The following is a 13,193-nucleotide window of genomic DNA, read 5'->3' on the forward strand; positions in this document are numbered from 1 at the left end:
GAGCAGTTAGTCGGTATATGGCGAATCCTGGACAAGAGCATTGGAGCACTGTTAAGAGGTTCCTTAGTTACATAAAGGATACCTCAATTGCTGCATTATGTTATGAAGTTCAGATTTTACACTCAGGGGCTATGTCGATTCAGATTATGCAGTTGTCCTGATAAGAGTAAATCTACTATTGGTTATGTGATAACACTTACAGGGGGAAGCAGTAAGCTTAGTTTCAAAATTACAAATAGTTGTAGCGTTATCTACAACGGAGTCAAAATATATATGGCAGCTACTCAAGCTTGCAATGAAGCAATATGGATTAAAAACTTATTAGAGGAGATCAGACCCAAACAAGAGAATGTTTCTTTGTTTTGTGACAGTCAACGTGCCTTGCACATCGCAAGGAATCCAGCCTTTCATTCAAGGACTAAACACATTGAAGTCCTGATTTCACTTTGTTCGAGAAGTAGTAGAAAAAAAAAGTATTGATATGCAAGAAATCCATACAAAGGATAACATAGTTGATGTTCAGACCATTCAGTGAACATTGAAAAGTTTGAGTGATGTAGATCTTTTAAGTGGCCTAGCGGAAATGTAAGCAGCAGGAAATTGACAAGATTGAAAACATGTGTGAAATGTGATTGATTCTCAATCAAATCTCCAAGTGGGAGAAATGTCGGCAAAGGTAGGTATACATTAATTATGAGGAAAAGTCAGGTTTATCTTTTGCAGCCGAAAAATTGAAATTGACATCTTGATTCAGACAATGAAAATGGCGGAAGATTCTTGCGTTCAGACGAGGAATTGCATCAATAAACTCGAGCGATTAATATCTCTGGATGGCTATCCAAGCTTTCTCCCCAATTTTTATTTTCCTATATGTAACTAAAATTTGGTGTTATCGGGCCTCCCTTTCGAAATCTTATTTTGGCTTCCAGAATGACATATTTGTTGATAGTGTAGGCAGAAGTGGTGGGCTTGCTCTTTTGTGGAAAGACAGCTGTTCGATTGAGAGTAAAACCTACAGTGTGGGTCACATTGATTCAGTGGTATCTTTAGACAATGGTTAGTATTGGCATTTTACTGGGTTTTATGGCCATCAGAACTGAGGAATGCGGATACGATCATGGACTTTGCTTCATTGTTTCTATGCTTTATCAGATGTCCCTTGGATGGTTGCGGGAGATTTCAATGAATTCTCTCATTGTCTGAAACATTTGGTGGCAGCGACCATTCTACTTCCTCTATGGACTCTTTTCGGGATATCTCGGTTTCACAGGCCCTGGATTCACTTGGCACAATCATCAACAACATCCTCGGTCTATTCATTAACGGCTCAACCAAGTGGTTGCTAATTTGGCGTGGCAAGAGCTCTTTCAAGGTACCTTAGTGTCTCACCTAGATTTTTTTGGTTCTGATAAAAGATTATTACTGGTTGGATCCTCACATCCAAAACCCCCCCAAAACACATCCAAAGCCTTCAAGCTATAAAAGAAGCAAGAAAGAAAATAAAAAGGGCAGATAATTAAACAAAGTATATACTAAACTCCATGATCTATATCTTTGCACAATTTAAACTAAAAACACCTGAAAAATTATTCAGAACCACATATGCGCAAACCAAACCAATGAGCAAACTCGATTAAAATATCCATATTTAGTGAAATGAATTGAATGATGAAATCAAACACTAAATTTCATATAAACACACGTTAAGTTAACCCATGATCTCTGCAGGATCGAGCGCTTGCCGCTTTTACCAAAAGTTATAGCTAGTAGTAATGGTGCAACTCAAATCTTTTAAACCGCACAGCAACTCAAGCACCACGGTTCGATCGCTCTACCAATCAGAGACAATTATTATAACCAACAATCTCTGAATTAGATTGCAAAAATCTATATTTCATATTCTCAGGAGATGTGGATAGGCAGTAATAACTAACACATATTTTCTGCTGAGCAATTTCATCAAGCACTTGGAGTACAAGGTTACCTAACAGAGAGAATAGAGTTTGAAATCAAGCACTTGCCTTTATCTTCTTAATGGGCCAAACTCTATTGATTGTCCAATTTAAAAATATATCCATATTACAAGTTTGTGAAGCCCAAAGTGTATTTACGAGCCGGTATGAATATCCCACAGGCCCTTTAAAGATTTGTTGGTCTCTTGATCGATTTTCATTAGATTAATATAAAAATTAAATCCATAAAAAGTAAAAAAATAAACCATCAAATTCACTTTACCTAATGAAGAAAAACAAAGACTAATATTAGATTTGGATGGAGGGATTTTCAAACCCAAGATTTAATTTTATTTGATTATTAAGATAAATTTATATCCGTTGAATTTCAAATCCATTTCTTTATTAATTCATGTAAACATAATAGTAATTTTCGTTAATTCAAAATCCATAAGTAATCAAGATTTAAGCATGATTTGTATTGAATAGGTATTTTGTGAGACGGTCTCACAAATCTTTATCTGTGAGACGGGTCAATCCTACCGATATTCACAATAAAAAATAAATCTCTTAGCATAAAAAGTAATAATTTTTCATGAATGACGCAAATAAGATATCTGTCTCATAAAATACGACCCGTGAGACCATCTCACACAAATTTTTGTAATTAGTATTATAAACCCCTAAATTCTGTGCGACCGATGAACAATGTAGTTTGCCAAATGCGTTTGTTCACCTAATTTATTATATTGGGTTGGTTGTTAACCCCTACACTTATCCAACATTCTGTTTGTGTAAAAGTAGTTGGGCTGAATTTAATCTAGAAAAAATTAGCATGGAATTTTATAATTCAATCATTTTAATTACAATGGATTTGTTCGAAACATCACGAAATTTATTAGTTACAGTGATGCAATAATACTCTCAAGTAGAAATGTCAACTTGACGGATTTGGTCAAACCTAAGACCCGTCTATCCAAGAAAAAAATAGATCCGAGATTCACAAAAAAACCATGTAGATCCAATTGGAGTTGGACCTACAAACTCTTTAAGTTGATATATTTTCAATTTTTAAGACTTTTATACAACAAAATGTAAATAAATCATATAGTATTATTCAATATAATTTACAATTTTAATTAAATATATGTACCAAGCGAGTTTAATAAAATTTGTTACACGCCCTGGATCCTCTTTTAAACCCATGGATCAGGTACAAACCTGTCTTGCTGCTTGTTTGATCGGGTTTAGATCCACCCTCGAGCAAGACCGGCTTGCCATTATTTTTCACATTAAAAAAAAGATTTAATTTATTATAAATCAAAATATACATTAATACTCAATTGTAACAAAAAAAAAAAGTAGACTTCTTGTGAGAGGTTTCACGAGTATGATTGACTCTTCTCAACGATAAAGATTCATGAGATCGTCTCACAAGAGACCTACTCTTAATAAAGAGGTAAATATGAAGATAGACATTCACGCGTTTGTATTTCAGATGAAAAAAAATAAAATGGAAAAAAGTATAAATCAGTGCACTGAGACATAAAGTTGAAAAGACTAAAATTGGAAAAAAATTACAAGTTACCGAGCCAAAAACGTAAATGTTCTCTACAATATTATATACTAGTGCACCGACGCACGCGTTGCGTGCTTGTATAATATTTTTTTTAATTAATTTGATTTATATTTAAATGAGGATCAAAATATAATTATAAGAAATAGTGCGTGACTACACTGTAATTTTGATATATAAATTTAAAATAAAAGAATGACCTCAGTAAAAATTGAACCTATAACCTAAACCTCAAGAAACAATGAATCTATAAACTGAACTACATATAACTTACATTAAAATTTTAACATTTTATTAATATATATATTTATTAAAACAGACAATCTAGTATAGAAGTATAGATATATATATATATAGATATATATATATATATAAATATAAATTAATATCTAAGATAATGTTTGAAATCGCTCCCCTTTTTGCTGTTAATTAGGTATTTTCTAATTTGAAGTTTGTATTGGATCAAACCAAAATTCAAGAAACAGTCAACGAGATCGATGAAGTGATCGCTTCAACAAAAAACACACGTGGGATGAATATAAATACATGACCCACAACACAAACCTCTGTGTTACGCCATTTTCGAACCGAAAAACCACTCCCCCTTTCAAATCAAAAATTTATCTGCGAATATGGATGATTCAGAGATCAACAGAGGCAGCTTAGACGGCGCGTACCAGCCACTGCCGCATTTTTACTTGGCTTTCATGGTCATTTGGGTCTTCTCCGCCGTGTTTTGGACCTACAACACTTATAAAAACCGCCATTTTCAGGTCATTTTATCAGTTAACATTGCGTGCTTTTGAGTTTGATTTCAACTGGGTTCTTTTTTTGGTCGTGTTGGAACTTTTATTATCTGGACAAATAATGTTAAACATGGCAAGTTATAGTATGGATATATTGAGACATTTTTTTGTTCATCTTCTGTTTGTTCTTGTTTCTGCTCCTAAAGTTTCTTTTTTTCTATTCAATTTCCATTTTTTGTGTTTGATATCAAGTGGGTTTTGTTCCGGTGAATTCTTTGATCCTTGCCATAAACATTTCCTACAAAATACAAAGAATTCCAGATTTTTTAATGAAAAAATTTGTACTCAGATATCTGTGTTGCACTTGTTTCTAGGATTTAATTTACAGTTCCTCACTATATTTCCTGTCTGCTGAAAGCTTGATGGGTTTCATAAACATTTCCTAGAATATGCAAAAAAGAAGAGAAAAAAGAATATGGTTTTGATGGTGGACAGGTGGAGTGTATATCATATGATATTTGATTTTCTTGTTACTCTTTCTTTTTATGAAGTGGGTATTTATAACTGTCAAACATTGGTGATATGCAAGATCTCCAAGAAAATACGAAGTAATACGAACATTCAAGAATCCAAATATTATTAAGTTTTATTCGTTTAACTTTATAATTTGGTTTTTTTGTCAATTCTGTAGTTAAGAGGCTAAATTTTCCGTTGCTTGTGTTGTTAATTCTCTCTGTTATCCGTTTCTATTTGCTAGAGCAGTCGAGTACTTTGCAGTGGGCGCTTGCCACCGTTCCTGTGACTAAAGCTTTGCACCTTCTATTATCATTTCTGTTCTGGTATGTCATTCTATTTCTTGATAATTATTTACACTAACTTATTTCCACTGTTGAAGTACAAGAAATTTTATCCGACAGCTTTTTTCGGATGAAAAAATGGGCCAATATCATTATTTTCATCAAACGTCCAATTCTACACTCTCAACAACTATTTTTATGGGAATTCTGAAAACTTTTCTTTACTCGTAATCACTTTCTGATTCATATTTAATCAACTTATCGTGTTGTTATACGATTTCTTGTTTCAGGTATTCATGTTTATACTCAAATGTTTGCTCTTTATGGTTGTCCTTTGGGGTATATGTATCGGGAATTCTTTTTCAAACTGCCACTTTCGTATCGTTTTCCCTCATTTCACATGGCTACCGCATCCTATGCTGTCGTCTTTCACTATCTGAGCGCCGAATAGTTTGTGGCCTCAGTTGTGTCTTGTATTTGACTCTTGTTGGTCATAGAGCTTCTGTGCCGTACTTCGCCGTAAGTTTCCGCTACCTGTCGATTTCATGGAATATTGTGCTTGTCAAATATGTTGTGTTCTCTTGTTGGTCATATAGCTTCTGTACTGTACTTCTGTTTTTATTCTTAATATCATGTTGAATGAGAAAGCAGTTTCGGGTATTCATTCAATCTGTTTTTTACAGGCGATCTTGCTTCTAGATTACTTCGCTATATTCTACTTGATATTTCACCATGTGTCCCAAAACCTACAAGCTCTTAGAGAACAGTTGAATTTCATCGAGTATGAAGACATCCAGGCGATGCACAATGCGGTTTATACAAAATACGTCATGTTAAAGTATGTGTGTTCAGGTGTTCTGTCTTTTGAATTTGTGTGAAACAACTTCATTCATTGCAGAAATATCTCAGAATTAGTAACCGATTCTAATTGGTGTTGTTTCATATTTTGCGTTTGTTCAGGAAATTTCAAGGTGCAATGCACTGTGTTGCTGTGTTAGAACTTGCGGTATGCATACCTTTATAACATATTTATACCGTTAAAAAAAGAGAACTTGTGCACACATTCATAATTTGTTTTTTCTATGATTCTTTTTTCATGTTCTTATTTTAAGATTTTTATAAACACCGATCATTCACTGGAAAATTATTGGATTCGGTTGCTGGTTCGAGAGTGGGCGCAGTACTTCATCCTCACCTACATTGGGTATGTACAAATAAAGAAATCCTAGATTGGCAACAAAAAATCTCATGTCCTTGGCCCTTATGTGGTTAACGAGAATTTGTTTTTTCCCATCACAGATGGATTTTTAGGCCTCAAGAAATGGCATCTCATTTCTCAGTGATGCCTATTTTGAAGTCCACAATTAATACAATTGCGCCTCCCATTCACAGCATCGTAAGTTTACCTTATCGTACTAGTCGAAGGCTTTCTTTCATGCTCATAACCCGGTTAGTATAGTTGCCCTCAAATTTCTAGTCGTTAAACAAGCTAAAACTGCAGGAAATGGATGCAGAAACATTTAAAGAATTCACAAGTCAGGAATGGCACATTGGAGTGGTTGTTAGCTTCTCAAGTTTTCTTGAATTAAATTAATTAATCTTTACTGCAGATTTACGAATGATTTTTTTTTAATTTTTTTCCCCATAGCCAACTTTGTCTTCCCACAAGGAAAGAAGCTTAAAAGATTCAGTTATTGTCATGATTCAGCACCCTGGTGCGTACAATGTACCATCCAGCTCCCACAAAGGAAGCCCTGTTACGGTTCCCGCATTCATCCCAGCTTCATTTTCCGAATATCGTAGTAATCCGACACAAGAACAGTGTTCAATTCTGTTGGGGTAGTCAGTGGCATTTTGAAGATCTGGTTCTGCCATTCTGGAAGTTTTGATTGACGAGAACTGGTAGTGGATTGTTTTGAGGTTGTTAGTCCGGAACCATGACGATTCGGGATTGATATTTGCGGATGTGTACGTGGATGGTAAGTTGGTGGAAAATGTACATTCTTGCTTGTTTGTTCAGTGACACTGGGGTCTCATAATCTGTTCTTGTTTCTTTTCACCATAGAGAAGCAAGCAAAATGAACTGATCTTTCGACAGAAGATTCAAGTCTTACTATAATATAAATATTCTCTTGTCTTTAATTTTAAATATTCTCGTCTTTAATTTGAATTAACTGAGATGTATAGTTGGACACACTCTAGACTTAAGAATTCGCCGAGTGATCTGGTGTGCAGGCAAAGCCTTCCGGGAATTAACAACTCGACATAGTGAAGCATGGAGAATATGACTACTCTATATCAGCTAACAATTTCATATCGAATTCGGGTTCAATAGCGTAAATTCATGGATATGAAATTATCTAGATATCTTTATTGAAGAAGTTTCTCACGCTAATACTCCAACTTGCCCAAATTTGAATAGAATTGCACTTCATTATGTTAGGACTTCATGTCTCCTGCTATATTTCCAAATGTTGACAAAGTGTAGGTAAACTTTGCAAAGTTAAATGAGTTTAGTAAGAAACTAAAGGTGAAATCTATCAATAGACTAAAGAACACATAAATACTGATGAATAAATGTGATTTATTAATATAAGATGTCATCATTAAATAATATTTCGATGCTTTTACGATTTTTTTTATATTGTCAAATATTTAATGATTAATATTTCAAAAATTAACTTTCATTTAAATAATAATAAAGGTTAACTTATAATAATAATAAAAAAAATCAATTTAAAATTTTATCTAAAAAACCCAACACTTGATTGCATTTTTCTCTCCTTTTCTTGTTTAATGTGGTCAACCTTTGTGTTGGTATTTTTTATGCTTTTGTAGGAAATCAATTATTTCTTCATGCTTCATGATTCATTCTTAACCCACATTTTTAAGCAAGAACACTAACATTTTTAACTCACTCAAAAGTTTGACACATGTGCACGGCGTTGTGTTTTTTTTTGGGTATTTATCGGGACAAAAAACAATATTCTATATGATTTGACTGACAAAAATATGATCATTTATCAAGATGTCATCTTTCATGAAAATATTTTCCCATACTCCATGATACCCCACGATGAACTAAGCAATATAACAACATTACCAATGCCCATTGACATAAACATAGGAACACCTTTGTTGGGGATTGATGTAGAGTTTAGAGTAGGGTGAATAAACTCTTTCCTTTACCGATAGATTTTTGCAAAGGGTGCTATAATCCTGTTAGAGATTGTAGCTGTTCTTGTTCAAGATTACGTCCAGCAGATCACAATAATAAGTGCGGTGAAAATTCGATGGAGTAGGGTGAAAAACAATAATAACAGTAGGCAATACAACAGTAGTTGTTTCTGGAAGTTTAAAGATAAAATCTTCTACGTCTCCTCTACTTCTGTTTCCAGAAAGTATCACTAAAAGACTTTGGATTTTACAGTACAACACTTGTACACACCCACTTCAGCAGGACTTATCCTTTGCCTACTGAAACTCTTAGTAACTCAACACATTATGATCCAATCTGACAAGGTTCTGGAAAAGACTCTTTTCCAGTTTACAAACTCTCCTTCAAAGGAATATTGTAAGGCGTTTTACTAGAAGAGGTGAAGAAACAGCAGTACAAAATGATCTCCAAAGATCAGATGTAAGATATTAAGCGTGTAATGATTTTCTACAGATTGAGCTTGAAGATAACGATTGGTTCGCGGTTGCTCAAAGTAACGCTGGATAGATAGTATGTTTCTTGATAAAGAATCAGCGTTGTTGTCTAAATGGGTTTGATCCATTTATATAGATAACTTGATTCCAACGTCTATAATTAAAACGACTTCTTTGATTTCTGATAGTAACAGCTTTATTGCCAAAAATAGTTCCTGCAAAAAGGCTTCAGAACAATCAGTCTTGTTACATACTAAAATAGGTAATGCGTATTAAATGACTATGTTCAGCATTAATGAAGCATTTAATACTCGTACTTGGTACAATAACGGTAACATTTAATATATCAAGGATAAGTTCTGTTTCTATCAGTGAGTCAAGTTCTGCTTCTGTTTTCTAAACTGATAAGTACTCGAAGTTCTGCTTCTGTTTTCTAAACTGATAAGTACTCGAAGAGTATTGCTTAGTTAAGGCGACAAGAGAACTTCTGTTTTTATAGTCTTCTGGTTTTACTTAACGAGATCTACTGATTTTGACTATCATCACCGCAATTAAATTAAGTCTATCAATTTCCCCCTTTGCGGTGATGCCAAAACCTAGAAGTGAGTAAGAAGAGAACAGTTAAATCACAAGTGATAACAATTATAAACTGAAGGGTAAGTAAACAGTAGATCAGAGTTAAAAGAAAAAAAATAATCATCAGTTCCAATGTCTCTGAAAAGTGCGTCATCGTCATCCTGAGCTTCCTGGCTTCTGAGGGATGATTCTGCTAGATGATGTCTTTTCAATCTACCTTCCTCTATTCTTACTTCTGTTCTGCTTACTGCTTCCCCCTTTTTGGCATCAATGAGAGTTAGCACTTCATCCATGCGGCTTGACAGACTGATAATGCTATCATTCATAATTTCCAAAAATGAGACTTGATTCGAAACACGATCATTCATAATCTGAATAGACTGAGATTGGGACTCAATCTTGGTGTCAATGGATTCCAGTTTCAAAATAGTATCCTCCACTTTAGTCGAAATCGATCGAAGAGATGACTCATGATCAGCAACTGTTCGTAGAACATCGGATTGTCCAAGAACTATGTTGGCATGACTGGTCAAAACATTCTTCCTTAAGAGTTCAGATTCAACCTCAAGCTTAGCTAACGATTCTGCCGTTTTAAGGACATTACTCGTTATGCGATCTTGGAAGAATTTGGTAGCGTCGACTTCACCAGCATGTTCAAAAGACATCTTTTTGATGATCTCGGAGATTCTTAAAATGTTCCGTTTAAGCGAATCAATCTCAAATTCAAGATCAAAATGTTCTTCATCGGAGGATGGACTTTTAGCAAGCATGCGTGCAGATATTTCAGCTAGATGCGCAATGTGAGCAGTGCGAGTAGGTGACTCAGTAGGAAGAGCAACTAAGGCAGTAGAGGTAGTGGGATCTGATGGACCAGTAGAGACAACAGGAATCTCTTCAGTAGAGAATCTATCGGCAGCAGCAGAGGTTCCAGGAAGTTGGCTTTCTTTTGGTTGCATGGCTTCGATGGCCTCCGACTGTTCAGCAACTATATTTTGATCAGTCAAGATAGCTACCATTTCTCTTCGATGTTCAGAGGATAAGATTTTCAAATTTGGCAGTGACGGAGATTTGGCAGCATCTGATTCTACTAATGGTTGAGATACTGGAGAAGTTATCGGTTGCACCATGTCATCAGTCATGGCTGCTTCTGGTGCAGCAGAAATATCAACAACAATGGATTGAACGACTTCATCCACTGAAGCCAGTTCGCGGACAGAGATGAGAAGAAGAAGAGTGAGTAGGCAATTTGGGAGAGACAGGAGTACTCGAAACTTTAGCTTTTGGAGAATCCATGGTTCTTTCCTCAACTGGCTTATTCTGAGCAAATTCTGGAACAAAGCCTACTGAATATTGAACGGGCTCACCAAACGCCTGTTCTTGAGCAAGAAGTTGCTCATTAATCAATCTCAAGTGTTCCGAAAGAATATGGATCACGTTCTGATCCTGAGCAGCAGTTGGAATCTTGGCATCAAAGTTAGACTGAAGAGTCTTTAAAACTGATTCCAGTTTTTGTCGTTTAAGATGCTCATGAATGAAACCTCGGCGTTTCATCGCTTCGATCACATTGTCAGATTTAGCAAGTGCAAACACTTTTTCCTCATTTCTGATCATTTTTCCGAAAACACCTTTTGCCCTGAAGAAGGTAAGAGGATGATATACTCGGACCTTGTGCCAGTCATCAAAGAAGGTCATTTCTTCATTTGCAGAAATCTCAATATCTTCCAGATGAAGATCAACGCTAGTAGAAACAGATGATTTGACGGCATGAACCGGTGGTTCTTCAACAAGTTTACATTTGCCTTTTCCTGAAGATAAGGCAGTCAATACGGGTCGAAAAGCAGAAGACCCTGCAGTAAATTCACGAATGACCACTCCAGATGAGGGTCTGAGAATAGGAACAGAAGAAGTGGTGGCAGCAGGGACAGCAGCTCGTTTAGAGACAGAGGTGACTTCTGGTACAGAAGACACGGCTGCTGGAAAAACTTGTCGCAGCGGGACAGTGTCTAGATCAGCAATTGCTGCTGTTTTCTTGATGCGAAAGAGAGTGTGGGCTTTTTTCTTGGTAGGGGTGGTAGGGAAAGATGATCGAATAGGAGCAGCAGACTCCTCAGAGACTGTTTTATCAGAATCTGTGGAGATCACCACTCTCGTTCTCTTTATCTTCTTCTGAGGTGCTTGAGCCTCAGTTTGTGCATCTCCAACCTCCTTTTTCATGGAAATAAATTCAGCTACAGTTGGCTTTGGCCTTAGCGCAAGCACGTTGTCAGCTTCAGCCATTGTGACGTGGGAGGCATCCTGATCAGTAGTAAAAGCAAAGCCAGCATCCTTGAGCATTGTGCTGATTTGAAAAGAAAAACCAGAACTTTTCCGTAGCACCATATCCTTCATTACTCGAAATAAGAAAGAATTCCAATCCACTTTGTACTCAGAAGTGATGGCAATCATCACCTGAACCTTTTCTTTGGTCAGCCGATCAAACGTTCCGGCCTTCACCAGCAGTGCTTTTGCTACAATGTCAGGGAGCACTTGAAATTTCATCTTCAAAAGCTTCTTAAAACAGGATGGAGAGAGTTCCTCTCCAGAAGCTGAGAAACCAAGTAGAGCAGCAGACATTTCCTCCTTAGAAATGCTAGAAAATTCAGAAAGACCAGAACAAGGTAGGAAGAAAGTTGATCCCAATAGAACACTGTCGATGGAGATAGACGCGTTCCCCTGAGAATAGGTGATTTTTCCTTCTTGTATGGTTGTCTTGGCATAGAAATCCAGAAGAGAAGTTTTGTAAATAACGGCAGGTGCTTCCAAAAATTTTCTGAGCCCGGATTTCTCAATAGATTGAAACATTTTGACAAGTTGTTCATCTTTGATAGTTAGGACGGAGGCAAAGTTAACTTGATAAGCGTTCAATGTGTAAGCTCCGGCCATTTTTGTAATCAAGACAAATTTGAGATAAGATCTGTAAGAGAGATGAGCAAGAGAAATCAGTAGCTAGTAGGCAAGATTCTGGAAACGTAAAAAGTGAAAAGAAATGAAAGGAACGGTTAATAATTTAAAAAAAATGTACAGCCGTCAGTGAAACATAAGGACACGTGTCAATATGTTTGCGGTTGAGTATTTGAAAAGTTAAACAGAGGATGTCAGAGAAAAACTAATGATTTCAAAAATTTGAAAAAATAATATAAAAAGAGCGTGCTGTCCAATTGGTTATTGAAAATAACCAGAAGAGGGTTTGTCGTTTTATGATAATATCTACCGGAAGTCATAAGGTGCTGAAATATTTCCAGCAATTTAATACAAAACCAGTAGACACATTGTTTTATCGAAAAGACAAACATCCTTTCTGCTTCTGACAAAATACGAAAGTGACAGTCTGAAAACGATACTGTTCCTCCTAAATTAATGCAACTAATAAATGTGAAGATACAAAATCTGGGGAAGTGACAGATGATTCTTGGTATTCGAGTAGTCAAATAGCCGTCTCTTCATCTCTTCAAGATTCTATATAAATACCTGCAAGTCCACAAACTAAGTCATTTGCTTTTATCAAAACAAATGGGTAGAACAAGTAATCTCTCGAAGTCTTCTCCAGAGTCTGAATCAGCAGAGGATTTCCAGAAGCAACTTCCAGCGTCTCGTAAGAAGATGTTTGAAGACATCCTTTTTCAAATATGAGGGCTGGGAAGAAAATCAGTAGAACGGTTCGGTTGACTTGAGACTCTTCAACTTCTTCAACATTAAATGCAACATGTCTATAAATAAAATAACAACAAATATTATAGAAATAACAACTCGATATGTCGGACTCAAGCAATTCGGATGCCTGTAGCAGTACTCATGTCTTGGTAACACCAGAGACACTTCCTCATCTGGAGGCTTTGAAGAAGACCATTGAAGAAAA

The 13,193-nt window shown here is 35.8% G+C and overlaps 1 protein-coding gene across 1 annotated transcript; it reads left to right on the forward strand.

Annotated features, from left to right (window-relative positions):
- The first annotated feature begins 3,996 nt into the window (after positions 1-3,996).
- LOC142519301 (uncharacterized) lies at positions 3,997-7,216 on the forward strand. The gene is made up of 9 exons (XM_075622272.1): positions 3,997-4,301; positions 5,037-5,113; positions 5,362-5,590; positions 5,755-5,909; positions 6,032-6,077; positions 6,184-6,275; positions 6,371-6,467; positions 6,573-6,629; positions 6,720-7,216. Exons 1-9 carry the CDS (start codon positions 4,161-4,163, stop codon positions 6,912-6,914), a joined length of 1,089 nt encoding a protein of 362 aa, XP_075478387.1. The 5' UTR covers positions 3,997-4,160; the 3' UTR covers positions 6,915-7,216.
- Positions 7,217-13,193: the final 5,977 nt, after the last annotated feature.

The sequence above is a fragment of the Primulina tabacum genome, chromosome 1, assembly GCF_025594145.1.
Source record: "Primulina tabacum isolate GXHZ01 chromosome 1, ASM2559414v2, whole genome shotgun sequence".
Classification (NCBI taxonomy): Eukaryota; Viridiplantae; Streptophyta; class Magnoliopsida; order Lamiales; family Gesneriaceae; genus Primulina; species Primulina tabacum.